Source organism: Anser anser (assembly GCF_964211835.1).
Source record: "Anser anser genome assembly, chromosome: 1".
Classification (NCBI taxonomy): domain Eukaryota; kingdom Metazoa; phylum Chordata; class Aves; order Anseriformes; family Anatidae; genus Anser; species Anser anser.
In genome coordinates, this window is record NC_139720.1 from 66671882 (window position 1) to 66693682 (window position 21801).

Sequence of the window (21801 nt, forward strand, 5' to 3'; positions counted from 1 at the left end):
GCCTTCCAGTGCCTAAAGGGGCCTGCAGGAAAGCTGGGGAGGGACTCCTGGTCAGGGAGTGTAGTGATAGGACAGGGGGAATGGCTTTAACCTAAAAGAGGGTAGAGTTAGATGAGGTATAAGGAAGAAATGCTTCACTCAGAGGGTGGTGAGGCACTGGCACAAATTGCCCAGAGAAGCTGTGGCTGCCCCATCCCTGGAGGTGTTCAAGGCCAGGTTGGATGGGGCCTTAGCCAACCTGGTGGGAGGTGCCCCGACCTATGACAAGGGGTTGGAACTAGATGATCCTTAACAGTCCCTTCCAACCCAACCCATTCTATGACTCTTCTGCAGATGTCTTCAGACCTGTACAGTCTGAAACCCACAGTGACTTCTGTGCTGTAATCCCAAACATCACCCACTGGGGGTTCCAGATATTGGGCCATGTCATGTCACAGCTGCTGATGCCAAGTAGGCAAATGACCTAATGCACAACAGGCACTTTCTAGGAAGGTGATACTGGTCCCAACAAGTGTTTGGCAAATAGAGGAGCTATCCTTGCTGCTAACACTTGTAGGTAATGAGGAGGGAGAACTACAGGTAAACAATAGGCCTCCAGTGCTTCAAGCCATCAAGACACCATATGCAGGATCATCTGAAACCTTTCTAATGTGGAAGAAAAGGAAGAGGCACGGATCAACCTGTGCTAGGGAACTCAGCTCCTCCCACACCAACTCTAACGATTAGCTTCACCTTGGCAGCATAAAGGCTTGACTATGGGAGAAGCAACACATGGTAAATACAAGATCTTCTCCCCATCACATACAGCAGAGCTGAAATATTGGGGGGGTGGGGAGGGAACGACACTCAGAGAGACTTGGCTTTAGGTCACTGGTTAGCAGTCATCCATCCTACCTGTTTGCAGCGGCTTTCCTCAGCAGGATTACACATAAGGCATTTTGTCAGTCAGTGGTTATGGGACTGCAAGGAATGCCTACATCAGGGACTGAGCTCTGCGCACTTGAGGAGGAGAAGGAAAGGTAAGGTGAGGTGCTTTTACACTGGCTCCTCCTCCAGTATAAAGCTCATCCCACTACCAAATCTGCGTGAAGGCCCACAGAAGGCTTGCCAGCAAAGAGCAGCTGCTGGCAGATCAGAGGAAGGTGTGGGTCGTGTGGGCAGAGAGCTGGAGTGAAGGCAGCTGTAGCTGGAAGGGGCAAGCAGAGCGTGGCACTGAGTCCGAGATGTGTGATTGCCTTCTCACTTCTGCTTTCTCGGGTTTGTGTTGCTGGCTTCTGAAATCCAAACACCTTCATTTTGCTGTGTCTTTTTGTTGTTTTTGCCTGGGATAACCAGACACAAGTTTACAGGCTGTGAAATGTGGGCAATTTAATGTTGGGCACACAAGTGATGCACAGGTTGTGAAGCTTGATCCACTTCTGTAGTGAGTACGTTTGCCTCCTGCTAAGGTATTTTAACTGAGGTTGGTGGAAATAAGCACTGTGACCAGGCAGCTTGGGAAAATCAGCAGGAAACATCAAGAGAGCCAATTTGCTTAAGATGGTCAGATCAGGAAATGACAGCCCACGTTAAGAAGGGACATCTTTCAGCAAGAACTTTTGCAAGTTCTCCCTTAGCTGATGCAACCAGGGCAATTGCACTGAAGTCAGACAGGTGCTGGTCAATTCTGGCTGTGTGCTTGAGCTATGTGTGCTGATGGATTTTGCTGAATTTATTTAGCACCCCAATTAAGATTTTTTTTTATTTATTTTTAAATCTCCCTGAAATGAGATGTTTCCCTGCTGGTTTTGGGCTTGTTAAACAAGGGAATCTGCTTGTCTAGGCACTATTTATCATGCAGCTGTTGCAATACCTTTTTGTGAAAGAACTGGTAACTACAAAGGTCTGAGTAGATATATTGGACATCCATAGTGTGAGAGTAGTTCTCCGCCAAGGTGAGTGTCTGACGTGCTGAATAAGGGCACGTTTGTGTGCTGAGCTAGGCAACAAAAGCTGGTAGTGGAACCCCCTAGAATCAAAAGGTGCTTCCTATAAACAGAGAGGCCTATGTTAGCACATCCCAGGGCAGGATGAGAGCTTAATTAAGCTGGATCTGGGAAAGTAGGGAGTTTTTTTCTCTGCTGAAAAGTGTTTTAGTTTCCCTATGACCAGAGGACAGGAAAGGATTCAGCACAGGGAAGAAGAAAAAAAAATGAGAAAAAGAAACAACTGTCATCAAATGAGGCACCTCTTTTTGGCTTTGTGATCTCTGTATGACCAAGCTTAGACAATCTGGGAACATTTGTACGGGTCCATCTGCCTGTTTCCAGCCATAGTAGGTCCTGAAATAGCAGACATCAGACCTATGACTGGTTCTTCGACCCAGCAGTGCTATTTTGGCAGCAGGCCCAGGGTTAAACATAACAAGAGTCATTTTCAGTCCTTGCTCTCCTGAAGGTCAGTGGCCCAAATGGCTGGATGTTTGTCTTAGCTGTTTCCGGACAAGGTCTGCGTTTTGTAATGATAAGGCGAAATTCAGAGATCCTCATGTTGGCAATCTCCCACTAAGTCTAATTAGAAGGCATGTTTTTCCTGAATAAGGATGTCAGGATTTGGTCATTGGCAATTTTTAATTGTTTTGACTATTTTGAGCAGCATATTCTGCTGTTGTTGTTACAAAGGCTCTCTGCTTCATTTCACCTCCAGTCCTAGACTTTCACAGGGTAATGCAGCTCATTCCTAGCTTTAAGCCTAGCTTACCTGAGTAACCCATGGCCAGATGAGACTTAGGGGTTTGTTCATCTGCTCAAGTCATATGGAAGAAGCAGGCTCCCTCTCAGCAATAAGCCTGGCTCACTCTGGCTTGCCAAATGCCTTCTGAGACGGGTCTCCTCCCTTCTAAAGTTCCCTCAAAAAGCTATCAGAGAGGTCAGCCACAAATTGGTCCCATTTTTTCTGCCAGACCTCTTTGGCCTTGGCTTTCTCATCCGGTAGCATGGCACTGTATCTGTGAGGAGGAGAAAAGCCTGTATCAGCCAGGAGACGAGGGGGCAGCTATTTCAAGATCAGTGACCACAATGAAAAGGCAGGAAGCAGCAACAGATTAACTCTTTCAGGACATACCTAGGCTGCCCAGAGTACCACCATACAAAGAGCCTTGAGCATCCCAGCGTACCAACAGCTACTGAGTCTTGCACTGTGAGAACAAAACAGCTCAGCCTCCTTAAACTGGGGGCTCGCTGAGGAGCACCGAGTGCCTAGTATAGAAGTGAAGACTCTGCTGTTGTTTGAGGTGCCCCATGGACTTGGTCCAAATAGGTAAGAAATAAGAGTTTTTGTTGTCTCCCTGGCCATGCAGGGATTTGGGATTGGCATGGGATTTGGCAAACAGTTAGAACTCTAGGAATGTGGAGAAACTCCCTGTGCACCATAGCCAAACTCTTTTGGGTCATTCATAGCTGTCTGGGTAAACAGAAAAAGTGGTTAGATGCACTAGAACTACATGCTAGTAAATTGTTTTCCTGTGTTTCCCAAGAGGGCCATGGCAAACACCAGAAAAAGTCAAATTCGGGCAGAAGTAGGCAAATGGTATGAGGACATAACGTTTCTCTCCTATGCAGAGTCAGGCACTGGAGGCAACTTTGCAAGGGATGAAAAAGGGTGAAGAAAACTGAGACATTTGGTTAGAGAAAGGCACTTAAGGGCATGGACAGGAGAAGAATCTGGGGTCCCTGTGTCCTGCTCTCAGAGGAGACGCACACAGAGCAGTCTTTGGGTAAAGAAGCCCAGTTTATGTGGCAGAGGAGACACAAATTAGGTGGATTTTCAGAGAGCAGTCTAATGTTCCCCTTAGCATTGCTATGGCTAGATGAGAGAGATGAGGGACTTACTTTATGGAGTTGAGTGCAAGTTGTTTTAAGGTCCTCAAGTCGGCATCCATCCCTCCAATGCCCATGAACACCTCGTAGAAGTCATAAGAGACACCCTTCGCCCCAAAGACAGAGGGATCATCGGGGCTGATCACAATGGGGTGCCCTTCAGCCATGAGGCTGGCTGCGGGGTGGCTCCTCAGGTCAGATACCAACAGCAGGACCTCGGTGGGGAAGGGCAGGAGACAACACCACGTCAGGTTATTGCCGTAGTCACGTTTGCATTACAGCACCCATCACACCGTATGCCTGCTATAGCTACCTGGGCCAGCAGGTAGTCATTAGGGGGGAAAGAGTCAGCAGAGGGCTGTTGGGAGCACATTAGGGCATAATGCTCTGAACTGGTGCAGGAGGAGCCTACTTTTCTCCACTGACTATACAAGGAGATTGGTTTCTTAAATTAATCACCTAAATCAAGGCCAGTGGTGCAAATAACATCTGCTTATCTATAATAATTTAACCGAGCATTTCAGTAGTGGTCTCTTGTTTACATCTCTACCCTGACGCTTAGCCCAGGGCACCTGGAGCTGGTATCAGGGTTCTCTCCCTCAAGGCCCACTCCAGTGCTTCTCTGCCCCAGGGCATTTGTCCTGCTGTGCCCAGGGGACAATGTGCACCACGCTAATGTGCTGCAAAAGAGTTCCTCCTGGCTATGAGTTCTACAAAACCAAAAGGACTCTCGGTTGCCATCCCAGCTTCTCAGCCTCTGGCCCTCCTGGCTTTAAAGTATTTTCATTATGTCTCTTTAGGCACCTCCTGGCTCTGGGCCTCATCTCCACTAGGGAGGACTGCCTTCCCAGGTTTCCCTGGATAAGAATTTAAATGATTTTGAGCTAACTGGTGTTACAAGCGTTATACACGTGCAGTGTGCATCTACAGAGCAGACTGCAGCGTAATGTGGTGCAAAGGAAGCTGAGCCAGCCTGGGTGCAACAAAACATCTGGCTGCCCCCCAGCTCCCTGCTGCTCCTCACTGCTAAGGCAGATCCCATTCCAATGTCCCAATCCCATAGCTTTTACCAACATACCTGGTTGGAGATGGGACAGACTTCTACAGGAATATCCCTCTTCAGAGACAATTTTTTGGCTATTGGGTGTTTAATGAGGGCAAGTCCATGTCCAATCCGACTGGTATTCAGCAGCAGAGCGTCCAGCACATTTTTGTCTACAGAGGTGCCCTGCCAGTCTGAGCAAAGACAGATGAGAATCACTGCAGTGCTATAGGGAAACACATCTTCTCAAACTGCTAAATAGTTTTGTTAATATGTGTCTCAGTTGCAAGGTAAGAAGATTGCTCGTGTTCCGAGTTCACTTTTTCAGTGAAATGGGAATCCAGATCTGCTGAGGACATTGCTCAGCACGGAGATAGCCACTCACTCACCTAGCTGTAGGTGTCTGCAGTATTGCTCTCACAGCTAAGCTAACCTTGCTGGTCTCTGCTCATAGTCAAGGGAGAGAAGTAATCATTTCTGAGGAATGGCTTGTGCTTTAGATGGAGAGGCAGCATACCTTGGAAGTGCCTGTTACTCAGCATGGCTATAAAGGGAGCCCAGGGTAACTAGTTCAGATTTAGACATTTGCTCTGTAGATGTCAAAATTTAATAAGCATAACACACTAGTCAGACATAACTGTCATGCATAGTTAAGATAAATCCCACCCATATGGACTGAACTATATATTGGGACCCACAGCAGCAACAGCTCTTGTGGCATGACTCCATATTATACACGGGGCAAAGATGCTGACCAACATGAAGCCTACACTCAGGAGCAGGGAGCAAGTAGGGGAGGTGCCATGTAGGAATTCTGCAGCAACAAGCTGATGCTGTGAGAAGCACAGGGAAAACAGACCGTGCACCCCCATCATCTTGATGTGGCCAGACTTGCTGCTTCTGTGCTTTGCAAGAGTTCACCTCCTACCTCAGTAAGCAATAACAAGCCTTGAGCCCTCGTGCTTACCGGTCTCTCCAGCATGGAAAAAGTATGGCAGTTTGACCCCCAGGGAAGATGGGATGGTCAGAGCATCCTTCAGCTCCCACAAAGAATGACCTTCATCCTCATTGCCAACCTGGGGAGGAGAAAGAGTATTTTTGAACACGCTCTGGAAGATGGTGGGTCTCACAGTGAGAAATCACTACAGAGTGCCAACTGCATTGAAAGTACAATGCCGTGTTTTGGGTGTCGGATAAGGGGATGATTATTTCAGGATGGGGTAGTGGTTTTTTATTTTATTATTATTATTATTATTATTTGTGGTTAATTACTGCCAGTAAAATCCTTAGCTAGAGGATTTTTGATTTGTTCATGCTGATTTCAGGACAGCAGCAGATGCAGCTCTGGTATAACACATGCCATATATGCATGTAGTTATATTTCACCTCTAGGGGTTAACTCAAAGCCACGGAAGAAATCCAGTTACCAGGTCGAAGCCTGCCAGGGTGTCTGGGAAGCGGGCTCTGAGTGCCATGGCAGTGACGATGGCTTCTTTAATCTGGGAAACATTCAGCATCCTAAAGAGCAAGAGAGAGAAAGCAGTGCAGAGGCTTGCATCCACAGGCCTGCCTTCTTTGGGTTTGTTTGAATTGAGAACAGGGGCCCTCAGGGTTATTTCCAAAATGCAAGTTGCTCCTGAATCTGACAGCCAGCTTCAGTTCTCCAGAGTAATGGCAGTAGAAAATTGATATTATGAAAGGAAACCCCTGAATGACCAGGAAATGCCTGGCTAGACAATTCAGTCACTTGAGGTGAGGCATGCTTGTCTAAGACTCGCTGGCTTTCCCATACGCCAAGCAGGGAATGCAACAGCATGGAGAGAAAATGTTTCAATTTTTTTTCCTCTCTACCATTATGCTGAGGGGTGGGACAGCCGCTGCATTTCAATGGCGTTTTAAATTTAGCTTTCCCTCAGCTCTTGGGGGATGGACTTGAACATCACAGTGCGTTTTGCAGGCAGGCTCTGTCCATACCTAAGCCGGCCAGAGGCAAGCCAGCTCCGAACTGGAAACCACGCCATACCGGGCCAGAGTGAGCAAGTACTGCTGAGAGGTATGTTATATTTGCTCAGGATCACCTCACATGACTTTGTGGCATCTGGCTGACTTGGAGAGCAGCCTTGTGTCTGCCCGTGAACAGCAGCACGAACATACCGTACAAAGGCTGCCAGGGGAACGGCGTTTGCAGGGTCCCCTGAGGACCTCCGCAGTGCTCGGTGCCCACGCTTGGGAACTGCTGTCACTGCCTCGGCCCCCGCCAGGAGGGAGAGCACGTCTGGGCATGGGAGCTGGGGCAAGCAAATGCCTTCCCCTTGCTCATTCCTGCACTCAGGGGCTTAGCGTGGATGTTTGTCTCCTGGGCACGTGCCATGATCTGACCCCAGTCGTTTCACACATACGCAGATGTATATAGACGATTTCTCACCCCCAGCCTTTACCACGTGCCAGGGAAATGCTTTAGGAGTCAAAACCCCAGGTGTGATGATGTGCACAGGCATGGCTAAGCAATGGTAGTGCTTCTAGCCCACCCCTCAGAAAACTCCGCTTCTCCTGGCACCGCCTGAACACCTTTCCCACCACCACCACCGCACAGCCAGGTACGCACAGCCGTGCTCAGCCTCTACCTGTGCACTGTGAATATGATCTTTGCTCCAAGAAAGTCGGGGTGCTCCTCCACAAAGCGCTGCGTCACCTCCCGATATGTCGCCACCGACCAAGACTTATTGTGCCGAGTGCCATCCAGTTCGTACACCTGTAGGACAAAGAGCACGTGGCAAGCAGGAGTTAGAAGAGGAGTTTTGTTAGCAGGTGGGAGAAAGGAACTGAAGAAAAACTTTGGAGAAGCAGTGCTCTGCAGTCCTTTCAACGGGGCAGCAAAAGCAGTTAAAACTGTTCAGGACATGTTCCTCTTGAAGCATTTACTGGCTGGTGAGGAGCAAGGAGCAGTTTTCCTGCCTAGAAACACTGCAAGAAACAAGTTTCCCCATGCTCAGACACGGCAAGCAAGCGCTCTTGAGTATCCCAAGGAGACTGCAGCCTCTGCCTTGTGTCCATATCAGATGCTGGTGCATGTTTCCCAGCCATGTGGCTGCTCACACATGCTGGAGAAGAACAGCCACCGGGTGTGCAAGGGCTGAGCTTCAGCTCCAGGCCAGGGCTGTGCTGTGCAACCTTCCCTCAGTCACTTAGTCTTGCCATGGTTTCCCAGTTCTCTGGCGGCAAACTGGGGAAAATAATCTGTTTTGCACACTCTGTCTCATCAGCTTACTTTGCGAGTTCCTTGCTAGCAGGGCTACACACAGGCTTTTGCCTGTAGGGTTTAGACCCTACATGACCCAGCTGATACTAACCCATGTAGGCCCTGCCTGGATCCATCACAGAGGCTGAAATCGTTCCGTCCTCTCTCCCTTTATCCTTCTCTCCTTTCTTTCCCCTTTCGCCCTCCCCCTGCACCCTCCAGCAGTCTCAGCCCACCTTCTTGCTGCCCCTGGGTGCTGCTGCCTGGCACTGCCCTTGGCTAAGCCCCTGTGCCCGATCACCTCCTGGTGTCCCCTTGCCAGCACCTGGGGCCACAGGGCAGCTGCAGATGATCGCAGGGATGTTTCCACCACTGACGCTTGTAGGAACCTGGGGCTTTGCACAGCTGAACTTGCAAACACAGCTGGGGCCAGGGTGCTTTTCAGCAATGTTTGCTGCTTTGTGCTAAATCCCAGCTTTCGTTTACTTTACTTTGGTGACCGCTTCTGGCGGGCTTTGCTGCAAGGCAAGCTTTTGCAGCACTGGTGCTGTTGTCCCAGCCTTGCAGAGCCCCCACAGCCACGCTCCCTGGCTTGGAGCAGTTAGTATAGTATGCTGGTCAGAGAAGTCATCCTGAAATAAGCTGTAGGTTTAAAACAATGCATCTGTTCCAGGATAAGTCTCTGCTCCAGGTGGGAACTTACTCCCGAGCAGGTACAGCACAACAGGTGGTTCTGGCGCAGACGGAGCTGAGGTGCATCTTCCCAACCAACAAGATTAGACACGGCTCCCAGCCAGGTGGTCCAAGGCAGTTTGTACTGGTGCCACAGTCAGTATCTTCCTTAGCCGTTAAGAACAAAGTGTCTCTTGCTTTCAAGCCCTTGAGCATGCAAATCTCCAGCAGAGACCTTTGAATACGATCAAGCTTTTCCAGCGTCCTTACAAGGCAAGGTATGCAAACATCCAAAAACTGAATTCAAGCTAGGGCTTGAGAAAAGTTTGGGAGAAATAAGGATTTAAAGGAATACTAGAGAAGCCAAAAAATACATACCGGAGGCAGGATAGCTCTTATCTCAGCATACTGTACGTTATCCTCATAGAGCTCCAGCAGCCCCTGGTAGAAGTAGGCCTTGAACACAGGTGCATAGCAGATAAGTCCAGAGGCGATGAGAAAGACTTCTTCAAACCTTTTCCAGATGAAAGTCTGGGAAGGGTAGGCCAGCTCAGGGGCATCCGTCACCAGAGTCAAGTTCCTCATCAAGCTGCAGAAAAGGGTAAAAGGAAGAGGAAGAATAAGGAGAGCAAAGTTTACTGGTTTTTAGCATGCAGAAAGGCACCAGCTGGCAGCTTAGTGTTTGGTACAGAAGGAAACAGGATTCCTCAAGGTCGTTGTGAGTTTTGCTCCCAGAGGCCAAGCTTTGCAGCTGTGACACTCTCCCATCTGTATGCTGTGGGGTGATGTAGGGCAGCAGTGCCCAGCTGTGCTCAAGAGGGTCGTGTTCTCTGGGGAGGACCAAGAGCAGGAGCAGAGCAGTGCCTGCCACGACAGGGGCCCAATATCTAACCCAGAGACCGATGACAGGGCAATATATAGGTGTAACGACTGGTGCAACTAGGAAGCATGCAGGTCATTTTTCTGCCACCTATATTTACTCCTCTAATGGCTGGTACAGATAATACCTGTATCCTCTGACAGGTAAAAAGCCATAGACTACATGTCGAGCTACAAGGCGGGTAAGACTTGATGTTCAAAGTGCCCACCATTTTGAGGACAAAATCTTGAGAAGTAATGAGTCTTAGAAAAGCAAGCATGACGTTTTTACATCATAAGAATTACACTCTGCTATCCAGGAGTATACTTAATCCAGAAGTAGGCTAATGCGTTACTCGTGCAGACAATATATTCTCCCAAACATTTAAAATACATCTAAGAGATTTTGACACCTGTCCCTCTGTTCACCACTAGACAATCTCCAGGAGATGCTAGGGCTACCACCAATGTGATTACTAACCTGTAACTCTCCCTGGTATCTTCATCTTGTCAAAATGTGTCATCTAACATGGGCAGAGGGGAAATGACTGAGAATCAGAAGTCTTTTCCCCCTCCCCAGTGAAACAAACCTAGCATCCTGCTTGCCTTGCTGGTAACTTTAGGTTTGTCTGCTGGGAAACAGCAGGTAGGAATCGCAGGTCCTGGCTTTCTCTCACTGGGATGGAAACATGCATGTCCTTCACTGAATCTGCTGGTCTGTACGCCTCTTTAAGAAACCCAGGGAGGCAACAGGTCATTTTATCAAGCAGAGTTTCAGGCAGTCAGCAACTGCAAGACCACATGGTTGTGGGTACCGCTGCGGTGACAGCTTGTGTTCAGGACAGGGCAACCACCTGGTTGGTCTTCTGACCAGCTTTTAGCTTTTGTCCCATGCAAAGCATTGCCTCTGGCAGCAGCTCTCCTCCACTGGCCGCCCAAAGAAGGGTTTGTAATAAGTTTATCAGGCTGGGGGGCAACATCTGAATGGCAGAGCAGGGGGTGACGAACTTCGTTCCTGGGTGGACAGCCTGAAGCCACCACAGCGAGGTGTGGAGCTGGGTGCTTGCAGACAGGTGGGCTTGCCAGTCCGACCAGGCCTGACGTTTATCTAGGCTCGAAGGTTAAGCATGTTCAGATAGAAATACCTTTGGCCACACTTCATCTTTCGTCCAAGTATGTTGTTTCCCTTGATAAAGCTACTGATCTTTAATAATGTTTGGTGTTTGAAGTCTTGCCCCCCATCCTAGTGCCGTGCTTCCTCCTGCTATACGGGAGATGTGGGTTTGATTTGAGCTCTTATTATCTTGTTCCAGGAGGCTTCTGTGGATGGGATTAAAAACCTCCCTCCCACAGACTCAAAATGTGACCTGGTCCAGACCCGTAAATTAAGACATGCTGGGCAGGGACATCCCTTTTGCGTCCCTCCATCCTGACCATGCCATGGAGCCAGCTCCCCCAGCACCTGCCTGTGGGCTGCTGCTCCCCTCCCTGCAGGCCCTCTTCCAGCAGCTGCAGTTTCATTTCTTCTTCACTCAGCTAATTTCTTTGCTGGGAACAATTTCAGAAACAGAACTGTACATAAGCAAGATATTTGTACCACGTTAAGGATGAGTTATTAGTTGCTGGCCAGTCAGGAAATTCAGAGTTCGGGTTCCCACAGCACCTTCATCTCTGCCCTTCTGCATGTTACAAAGGGGCCTCTTCTGCAGTATCATGCGAGGCTGGGCACCCCCAGATACTGTCCAGCAAACAACGCGACCCAATGGAGAAGCTCAGCTGTGTCCAGGGAGGCACAGGGTCAATGCTCCGTGCCGCTGTGGCATGCGGCATCTCATCTGCATCGCGGCATGGGGAGGGACACCGGAGGATCACCCCAGAAACCAGGAATGCAAGAGCCAGGGGCACCTCTAAGGAGCTTATTTACCAGTGGCCCCCAGCGAGAGGGTGTGCTGGAGGAAATCTGGCGTGGGAAGAGCCCGGCTCCGCGGCAAGCCCCTAGGAAAACAGATGCAGCAGTGCCACCTGAGCCAACCATCCCGCCCAGCTCGCCCCAGCCCTGGCCGAAGGGGAGCTCCCCGCCACTGCTCGCCCCAGCCCGCGGCACCACAGGAGGAACCTCCCTGCAGATCGGATCAAAAGGCCACACAAGCCCATGCTCGCCGCCACACACAGCTTCGCCTCAGATAAGAAACAGCATCCAGAGGGGATCCCAGCGCTTTTCTCCCGGTATCCTTCAACAAGGAGCGCGCACGCTGCTCCATGCCCTGTTTTAAACTCGAGCCGTATGAACACAAGGTTGTTTACCTAGCCCGTGCTCTTGGGCTAGATACAGCAATAAATCCACACACCACCCTGCTCCTAAAAGCACATAAATCAAATAACATTTTTTTATAATCTCCTTTCCTTTAAGACTGATTATTGATCCCTATAACTGTCGGAGATTTATTGTGTAGCGGTGATCCAGCCTTGATAACCTGATAATCTCCTAAGGGCTCAGGCTGGTAATTTTTTTGCCACGAGGAGGTCATGCAGATGAAGCAAAGCTTCATAAAGGCATTTCTGCTTATTTTCTGGAATGGGCCCTAGCCAGTGATCAGGTGCAGACTACAAATAGCCTTCCATGTCATGTCATATATGCAGTGAACAATGCTATTGCAATGCGTATGCCCAAAGGGGCACAACGAAAACAACCAGCTAAGGATTATTTATTTTCAGCCATGTTTTTGCTTTTCTCTTTTCCAGCTTTCTTTTCTCTTTTGCTTTCTCGCACAATATAATGCGAAAGTGAACGGTTTCTTGTCTTGTTTTTAAAGAGTATCTTTTTCCTGCTTCTTTTCCTATCCTCTATGGGTAATTATACCCCGCTCCTCACCATAGTATCTGAATGTCTTCCAGTGGTGCATTAAATAGTGTGACTAACATCTGTCACATGTGGTTCATTCGCTTTCTCTCTCTCTCTCTTCCCCTATTCTCCTCCCCAAGGGGAGACTTGTAGAGGGAGTGGAGCGCTTTGTTTCTGTACTGGGGTTTTTAATATATTTTGCGCAATGTGCCTACTGCCCTATTTTCCCATTAGATAAGGCAGTCGGAGGACAGGGAGGGGAAGGTGATGGAGGTCCACTGGTGCCTGGGGACTCAGCCAGCCGCAGTGTCAGCTCGCTCGCAGATGACTTCATCCTTGCGACAAGGAGCGCTGCCACCGTGGGAGCTGCGCTGCGGGGCATGGCCTCCATCCCCGGGCAATCGGGGCAGGGGTGGTTTTACAAATATCTGGAATGTCAGCACTGCCTCCCTTAAATATCGGGGGTCATGCTTATTGGGAGTCGTTGCTTTAGAGGCTCTGGCAATTATGTTGCTCCTTGAGGAAAAAAATGGCATTCTTCTGTATCTTAATTGTTGGCCAAGTAAATAAGTGAGGATTTATTTTTTTTTAAACTCTCAAAGCAAAGTTCCCTGCCTTTCTCTGTCTTCTAACCCATGGTCTCTTGACTCTCCTAATAGCATCCTTTTGGAAGCTTACCAGTAAGAGGATACTCCAGGGTCTTGGCGCATACAATTTGTGTTTTGGATATGAATGATAAAACCTTCTTTTGAGGCAAATGAACAAAAAGACTTACTTCCAACACATGCACTCACGTATACATATAAACGTGTGTGTATATGTATATATATATAAATATACGAACAGCAAAAACGTGATGTGGTTATCTCCCTCCCTCTTGCCTTCCCAGTCAGGAACATGGTAAGGTAAGAGAGGTGCAGCCCCTGGGAAACAGTTTCATTGTTCTCTTCGTGTTTGCTGATCCACGCTATCCTGTTTGAGAACCCTTCCCTGCAGCCATACTCCCTTGATACTTCCTTGAAACCACCCAACTATCCATCCGTTCCTCCCTCTGACATCTGCTTTCTCTCAGCTTGTCAGTGCTCAAGGGCAAAGAGGAGTGCAGGAAAAGAGGTAGCCTGGGATGCACATGTTCAAGAGACTGGGAGAGTTTCCAGAAACTGAGAAGCAGAACAGATTGGGGCCGATTCCTGGCTAGAGACCTATTTCCAGGCAGCCAAAAAACATTCCTAACCCTTAGACTAGTACCCAGGGATTAGATGAAAATAGGAGGGGAAGAGCCTCAACATGGCTGGTGTTCCTGTGTTTGCACATTATGTGCAATGACTCCTCTGCAATTTTGTGGTGAGCACAAAAGGGCAAGGAATGAAGGACAATATAAGTAGGTAAGTCTGAGCACCCAGGATGTAAGAGATCTAGGTTTGTACTTGGCTCTGGAACTCATTTGCTGAGGAAAATCCATTCATTGGTCTTTGCCTCAGTTTCTCCTTCAGCCCTTTGTAAGATCTTTGAAGCTGTGTCTGTGTTGTGTCTCAGAAGTCCTGCTCTGACTTGTGGCATCATCTGATAAGTAGCACAAAAGAAGAGGAATGGGATAACAATGCTTCTGAGAACTCATGTTCCCAAATAGGACTATTGGGAACAAAACCACACACAGCCCCACCCTCACAGGAGTACAGGTTGCCATGGCCTCTAGCCTCAGCCAGGAGGGGATGTCACACTACATAAATACAACTAAAACCAAATACAGTGATGGGTTGCTCCTGACAAGGGCCTCAAATGCCCAGTGCAATTGCTTGTGCTTTAAGAAAGTGAAGCTGTTTCAACATCTAATCTCTTGCACATTATTTATGGGTCTCTTGGTGGGGCTGAAGAATGCTGGTGCCATGGTCTTTCCTCATCGCTCCCAGTAGAAAGGGAAGGGAGATAATGGGGAACCGGTTTTCTCTTTGAAAGAAGTGGGTAAGTGACTTCTCGCTGGATCTTATTTCTTCCATCCCATGTCAGAGCAATAGTGCCTGAGGGTATGAAAGGCTGGGAGCCCTGGGCCTGGCACTGCCTTCTCCTTCCCTTCTGGAAGTGCTCAGACCTCTGCAGGGAAGGAGCGGTGGGTGCTCTGGGTGTGCCCTCGCAGGGCAGAGCTCCCCTTGCTGTTGTCGGGCTGGGAAGGCCACACCATGCCAACGATCTGACGGCTCCTCAGCTTCCCAGCCCGACCTCCTTCCTAGATCTGCAGGGCGCGGAGCCCAGACTGCGTCCATGTGCAGGCGGTACCAGAGATAAGAGGTCTTTATTTAGAGACACATGCACACGCTCTCACTGCAGAGCACCATAGCCCAAACCATGAAGTTTCTCTTAGGAAATGCCACAATTAGGGTCGCCCTCGCCACCTTCATCCCGCCTTCTCCGTGTGTGTTGGCGTCGTGACACTGATTTAACTACATTACACCACATGCTATTTTTTTTTTCCACAGGACCCCAGCCCCCCGGAGCTCAGCAGACAGTGGTACTTTCTGAACAGATCACAACTCAATATTTTTCTTTGTCCTCATCACTCAGTGTCTGACTTCATGCATTATTTAGTGCATGCTATCAAGCCCCCGAACACAACGCAGAACCACACGCTTCCCCCTGGCCTTTCAGCAGGGCTTTGTCACGGGATGAATGGCCCCTGGACAGGGAGATAGGGCTTGGTCTTCCTGTCACCACCGTCTGGAGGGGGAGCCAAGCTTTTCCCACCCACCTGCAAGTAATTAAATGCTGGGTGGCTGCTGGGCAGCCAGCTAACACCTGGTCCTGATAAAAGGCTGCCAGCAGTTGAGGTAGGAGCTGCCTGCAGGGAGGGAGCTCCTGCAGGATGGAGGGTGATGCCTTGGGGAGCAGTCTGGGGTGTGAGCTCCTAGGTGGCTATGGGAGGTCTGCCCCGTAGGGAGAGAAGCTCTGTTAGTTGGTGAGTGTGAAGGAGGGTGCCAGGCTGAGATGTGCCCCCCCACTTTCTTGGGGGCAATCCTCAGCCCCTGGTGCCTGAGGTCCCTGTTGAGAAAGAAGGTCAGGTAGCTGAGGAATTCACATCCTGTTCTTCATTGCCTCAACGGATGAGGCAAGGCCTTTCGCCATACAACCCTGTCCCATGCTGGGAGCACATCCAGCCTGGGTGCTGAGGAAGGGTGGGGCAGGTCATGTAATACAGCTTAAACCACTGTCTTCAGCATGTCTGTGCTATGGACCGCAGTAAACCTAAATGCTGGCAGCCTCTAATTCTGGTGTACTTAATGCTACAACCTTCAAGTTCTTACATTGCTATTTGCTTGCTCTGTATGCACAGCTTTAAAAGGAGCTCCCTGCTTCCAGAGCAGCAAGCAAATGGGGGAGTTGGACCAGAACAGTCCTGCTGGCCTGGCAGTGCTATCACAGAGTGTTGGCAGGCTCACACCTCATGCTCACTCACCTGTTATCAAACTCAGTCACGTTGTGCAGCTGTTTTCGGTAAGTCTCTAGCAAAACCCACTCAGAGCACTGGGCTGGCACTGGATGAGGAGGGTGAGGCCTGGAAAACCGAAAACGAACAGTGCCTGTGCGGGTGAAGCACACGTAGCAATCCGGGAGGTAGGTGGCATTGTACACCAGCCAGTCCACACTCAGCATGGCATAGTCGTGCAGGTGTAAGACAGCACCTGGGGAGAGGAGAACCAATCCTATTGAGACAAGGCAGTTGGAGCAGAAAGGAGGTTTAATGTGATGAGCGCTTGAGTTTGCCCAGCCAGGGGAATCTGGAGATGCTTCCAGGTGGCTGTGACTGACCTTTCCCAGCAGAGACTGCCTCCCTGTGCTGGGGATGTGGCCCCTCTGCACGAAGCGTGGGGCAAGCAGAGCATTACGGCTCCCTGGGAGCAAAAGGGGAATCAATAGGGATCTCTGCTTCCTGCTGGGATGGGAAATGCTCTTTCAGACTGGTGTTCCTGAGAGCTGGCTCAGGCCACCCTGATTTAAAGAGGTGCTCTCACAGAGGGCAGCAGTCTACAAGGTGGGCCTGGGGCAAGCCTCTGCATCTTAGCTGGCTTGTTCCCAGCCTCAGCTCTTGCATCTAGTCTGCATGTCTTCCTTCCTCTCTGAAACTGTGGCATACACCAAAATCACAGACCATGCCACAGTGGGGAACTGTGGTCAGATAGAGAAGTAGCACCCACCTCTCTCTCTTACCAAATGCATGTTTACTTAAATTTTGCAACTGTTGCTGGCCAGCACCGTGGGCTTTTGGGATGCTCTGCTATTGTGTGGTGTGTTGGCCAGCCTTCCTGGCATAGGAAGCTTCTGCATGCTCACCTTCCTCAGCCCATCCTTTCATTTTGGTGAAATCCTTTTTTGCAGAGATTTTTTTATGCTATTGGTGCTTGAATTAAATTTCTCCTTTGTAAAGGAAAGAAGTTGAGAACTCAAGCCTATGTGCTTTATTAGTCTAAGGGACATGTCATAATCTAAATAGGTTTAATGCCCTTAGGAGTAAAGGGAGAATATGACTAGCAGGAACAATAAGTGCTGATATGCATATGACAAGACTCTAATCTACAGGAGACTAATATATATTATAGTGTCTGTAATATCTCACTATAGAGGGTCTGACAGCTAAGGTGCTGAGCAACTGTAAATACTGCTCTGACCAGAGCAGGAGTGACAGAACGGGCATGCCACAGTTGTCTGGTTTCTCCTGCCACTTGCAATATGGCCATTTTTCCTTTGTGAGGAGCAGTAGAAATGGCAATAGTGCTTGAAACCAACAGTAATCCCTAGGAGCTGTGATCAAGACTGAGGTCCTACTCAAGCAATTATAAGGACGTGATCTTGGCCGTAGAAGCCTACGGTGCTTGCAAAGATTCTGAGAACTATTTTACTGTATTCTGGGTTGAAATGTGTTAAATTTTTGCTTTGATTCCTCCTTAGTATCAAAGATATCCCATTTGAGGCAAAGAGGGGACTACTTTTCAATTCCTTACTACTCAGCAATGAAGGGATATGGGCAACTCTGATATCCCAATCACATATGGTAACTGTTCAGGAGCTGCAGGTCAAGGAGCCTCATCCCACATTGGAAACTGGGATGGAAAAGTTGGGTGGTAAGCAGGACAGCTCTTATGCGCTGGTGTCACAGCCTGGCAAACGGAAAGATTTGGCAGTCAGCTTCACCATGCAAGAGTTTTTCAAGTGAGTCACCAATCTGTTTCCAGGCAGCAAGGTCATGGGCCTCAGCATCTAAAAAGGGACCAACTGGAAAGGTGGATATATTGTTCAGCCATATGGAGGTATGGACAACTTTCACTGCAACTGTCTCTTACATTCAGTTAAAGAAGGCACCTTGTTCAATGCTTCTGTCTGAACCAGAGATGCAGAGGGAGAAAGCAGCCAGCTAGGAGTCAATGACTTTCTCCAGCAATCACCTCAACCTCTCCACTGAACTGTTAGCGGCTCAGACATGGAGACATTGGGCTTGCTGCTGCTACCCAGTTTAGGTGGTTTGGATTTGCACTTGCCTAAAGTATCCTCTCTTCTCCCCCTTTCCAGTGCAACCCAGAGAACTGAGCCTTTGAATGCTGCTGTGTCCCAGGCTGCTTGTCAGAGGATGCACAGTACAGCATGTTGAAGGTACTGGACAATCTCATGCTGTTATCAAAGGTAAATGGTTCCAAAATGCATTTAAAACTAGTGTGTGCTGCAGAGTACAAAGAGACTCTTCTGGTATAAGGCACGGCAGCCCGTCATCACAGGGCATGCTGAATGATGAGGGAGAGGCAAGGTCTCAAAACTAAAGACAAAAGGACTAACGTCTGCCTTTATAAGCAGAAGTCTCATGCAAGTGCACAGAGCAGAGCCTGGTTAAGAAAGCTTATTGTATTCTCATAGTCTTTTGTGTTGTATTCTATGGGTCACATAACACAGGCTCTGACTTGCATTCAACAAGTAAAAATCGTGCAGTATAAGAGGCAGCACCTTCCTCTTCTAGTGCCTGCAGTCTTTCGGGTGTGTACGGAACCACCTGCAGAAAAACATGTTGGGGTATATGGCACTTCCTGCTGAGATGTGGGATAAGGTAAGGTTGTTAGCATGGCTGTGGCGCATGTGGATAAAGGAAAGGCCCTGGCTAAAACATGCTGAACAAACATGGATCTCTGTGGTGTCTTGTCTTCACCTCCTCTGCGCTTGCCTCACTTTTCAAAGGCTGATAGATCCACATTGCAGGTCACACTAAATGTACAATTGCTGGAAACGTGTATTCACCCAGCCCACACCCCTCTTCCTCTCTCCCCCTGCCCCCAGCTGACAGGCAGGGCTCTTCCTGCGACCCAGCCGGCACTACTCCCAGTTCATGAGCTTGCCTGCAGAGGTCTGCTGCACCTTGCTCTGGCGTAGAAAGCAAAAGGCAAGAGGAGGGTGAGTAAGACGAGCAACTGTTAAGCCTACCTTTTGGCATGTGCTTCAAGATGCTGAACACCGTGCTCTGGTCAATGAGGCTTTTTGCACGAAAGAAGTGCATACTTGGTGGGAACTGCCCCACATTCATGGCTGCTGCAACCTCCTTCCTCTTGAGGCTGACAAGCTTTGTGCTGAGCTGCTGCTCCTGTTTGCTCAGCACCAAATTGCCACCTGTCTGGTGGGCTTTCTCCTCCTCCATCAGGGAGTCTCGGTTCTCCCTGAGCGGGGTTGGAAGGCAGAGGGAAGCCAAATTCAGGAGAAGGCATGCCAACCTTATGCTTTGCCCAGATGGAGGCTTCATCTTGTAGCTGCACCTGGTGCATGTGGGGAGGGAAATCAGTGTGTTAGCATAAGCCAGGAGGTGACATCTTCCCAGTGACCCACTGGGACATAAAACTGCTGGCCTAGCCTGCAAAAGTGGGTTAACTGGGTGCTCAATTGAGGGAGCATCTGGTGGTGATATCTGCTATACACAGCGTCTGTATTCACACCCCAGTGATGCTGTTTGCATGGAGCAAGGTTGTGGGCAGGGTGAGAAGAAGAACCAGGGTGAGGTCCCTGGTTCAGGCTGTCAGCAGGTCACACAGAGCTGCGGGGTGGGGAAGGTCTAACCCTGGAGCTGGGGATAGCTGAGGTCAGGACTCTGGCTTGCAACCTGGGATGGAGCCACCTCAGAGCAAGGGGTACTGGTGGCAGTAATGCTAGCACCTTGCCAGTGCCCGATAAGGGGAAGCGAGGCCACAGTGCTCAAGGTGAGCCTGTGATCACATGGGGTGCACAAAACTGTAGGGCTGATCTCTGCTATTGAGAGAAGACCTTGTTGCACCCTTATAGTATACTCCAGCTATCGGAGGGGTTAATCTGCAGGCAGAAAGCCCCACTGCAGCCACAGAGGCATGTCCCTTCCTTGCAGTCCCGGAAGAAAGGGAGAATATGGGAGCAGTAAGGGATCACAGGAGGCAGGCACATGTGAACTTGGAGAGCTCTGCGCTTCCCAAAAAAGCACAGCTGCAACATAATCCTTCAATGCCAGGCATCAGTGACCCTCCACGCCCATCCCTCCAGACCAAAGCAGGCTGGAAAAGTCTGAATGTTTTGGAGCAGTTCTGCATGTATCCCACATCATCTCCCCGCTTGCACGCATGCCCCCTGCTCCCAGCCTCTCCCACTGGGATGCCTCCGTCCCGAGGTGCCGGGGGAGAAATCTGCTGGGCCTGGCTCTGAACCGAGAGCAACAGCCACCCCGAAAGGCATTATCTTGTCCCTGGGCAGGCTGACTCACTCACAGACAGCTCTCCTGCTCCTCGCATCCAGCGTGCAGGCAGCAGGGCAGGGTTATCGTCTCTCCGGCCAGCCGGCGCGGCCGCGATAAGCAGCGGGCTGTGTCCCGGCGAGGCACCGCGCGGAAAGTTCCTCTTCCTGTGCTGCAGTTTCAGCTTGCTCAGCTTTTATTTACCCGCGCCCCACCCGCCGTCTCCCTGCTGCTTCATGAATATATAAAGAGGAGGGAGGCCGCGGGGAGGCCAGCAGAAAGCGGGGCGCAGGCGTGCGGCAGGCCAAGGCAGCGGGGTTGCCCACCAAGCCCCTCCAGCTGCTGCAACGGTGGGATCATTAACCCCTCCCTGCTGAGCGAGCGGGGCTGGCCTGGGCAGACCCTCTGCACGCCATGAAATGCCTCCATGGCTTTTAAATATCCTTGTAGAAACTCTTGGCCACCCATGTCCACCCATGTCCACTGGGCTGCTCCAGCTTGGCTTGCCTGACCTGATGCAGAGCGCCACACATGTAGTGCCAACAGCACTGCAAGCTGTACTTAATGCTTTTTTTAACTGAAAAAAAGTTATATAGATATTTGTAAAGGTAGTTATAAGTCATTTTGCCTGCTCTCTGCCAGCTGTGCAAAGCAGGCTGGCCTCAGCCCAACCGGACTCACCAGGGCTGCATTTGGCATGCAGGCTGGGGGGCTACGTCAGGTGGGGGGGTGTATGCGCTGATTTTTTGAAAAATCCCAACAAATATTGTGATTTCACCATTTTATTTCTCACAGTTGAATGGACTGAGCTTTAAAGTTATTTGAAACAGATGTTACATAAAGAGCTTCCAGTGGAGAACAAAGTCCACTTGGTTTAATTTAATCCAAATTCTATCTATTTTAATTTTTTAGTAATAAGAGAAAGATCTTGTAAGTCAAGAACTATTGAAAACAACCTGCAGCAATCAGATACACTGGTTCCAAGGCATAGAAAGTCAAATCTGGTCAATAACACGTGCCATTCTATCAGCTGGGACCACTGCAATGGATTGAGTCACGGGGTGCACAGGTGCCCCAGCACCCTGGTGGGATGCCCACGATCTCTGCCTGCCCCTTCCGATCTGCTCACCTTTTGCTGTCATCAACATCATCCCTGGTGGTAAATAAAATAATAATAATAATAAAATAAAAATTAAAAAAACACCACAGGGTTGGCTGCTTCTGTCCACGAGGTCAGAGTTTTGGCATGTCCAGAGGATGGCTGTGGGGTACCCCCTCCAGCAGGACAGGATTTTTCTGGAGCCCAGAGTTGCTGCTGCTCTCCAAGGGAGACAGAGGAGCAGCAAGACAGCCCAGCCACGCGATGCTCTGCAGCCACCATCAGCTGATTTAAACAACCCAAGGGTGAGAGGTTTGGGGAGAGAGGGCAGGGCAAAGGACAGGGAGTGGGAAAGGATGGTTTGGCAGGGACAAGTGTTCTGCCTGTAAATGCCTTAGAGGAACAATATAAAGGAAGGAAGGGAATTGCTCAAATTATCTCAGAGCAGTAAAGCCTGGAGTTGGGGCCATAAAACT

At 49.6% G+C, this 21801-nt stretch overlaps 1 protein-coding gene across 2 annotated transcripts; it reads right to left on the reverse strand.

The window, feature by feature from the left end:
- Positions 1-2590: 2590 nt before the first annotated feature.
- On the reverse strand, positions 2591-20706 carry ADA2 (adenosine deaminase 2). Of its 2 annotated transcripts, none has more exons than XM_083821298.1 (10): positions 20257-20706; positions 18963-19288; positions 15958-16183; positions 9188-9398; positions 7524-7651; positions 6327-6417; positions 5867-5975; positions 4936-5093; positions 3870-4072; positions 2591-2986 (listed from the first exon to the last, which is right to left on the reverse strand). In XM_083821298.1, the coding sequence occupies exons 2-10, from the start codon at positions 19273-19275 to the stop codon at positions 2878-2880; spliced, it is 1548 nt and encodes a 515-aa protein (XP_083677424.1). In that variant the 5' UTR covers positions 19276-19288; positions 20257-20706; the 3' UTR covers positions 2591-2877. The 2 variants fall into 2 exon arrangements, with proteins under 2 accessions (XP_083677424.1, XP_083677423.1); XM_083821297.1 differs by having other exon boundaries at positions 20261-20702.
- Positions 20707-21801: the final 1095 nt, after the last annotated feature.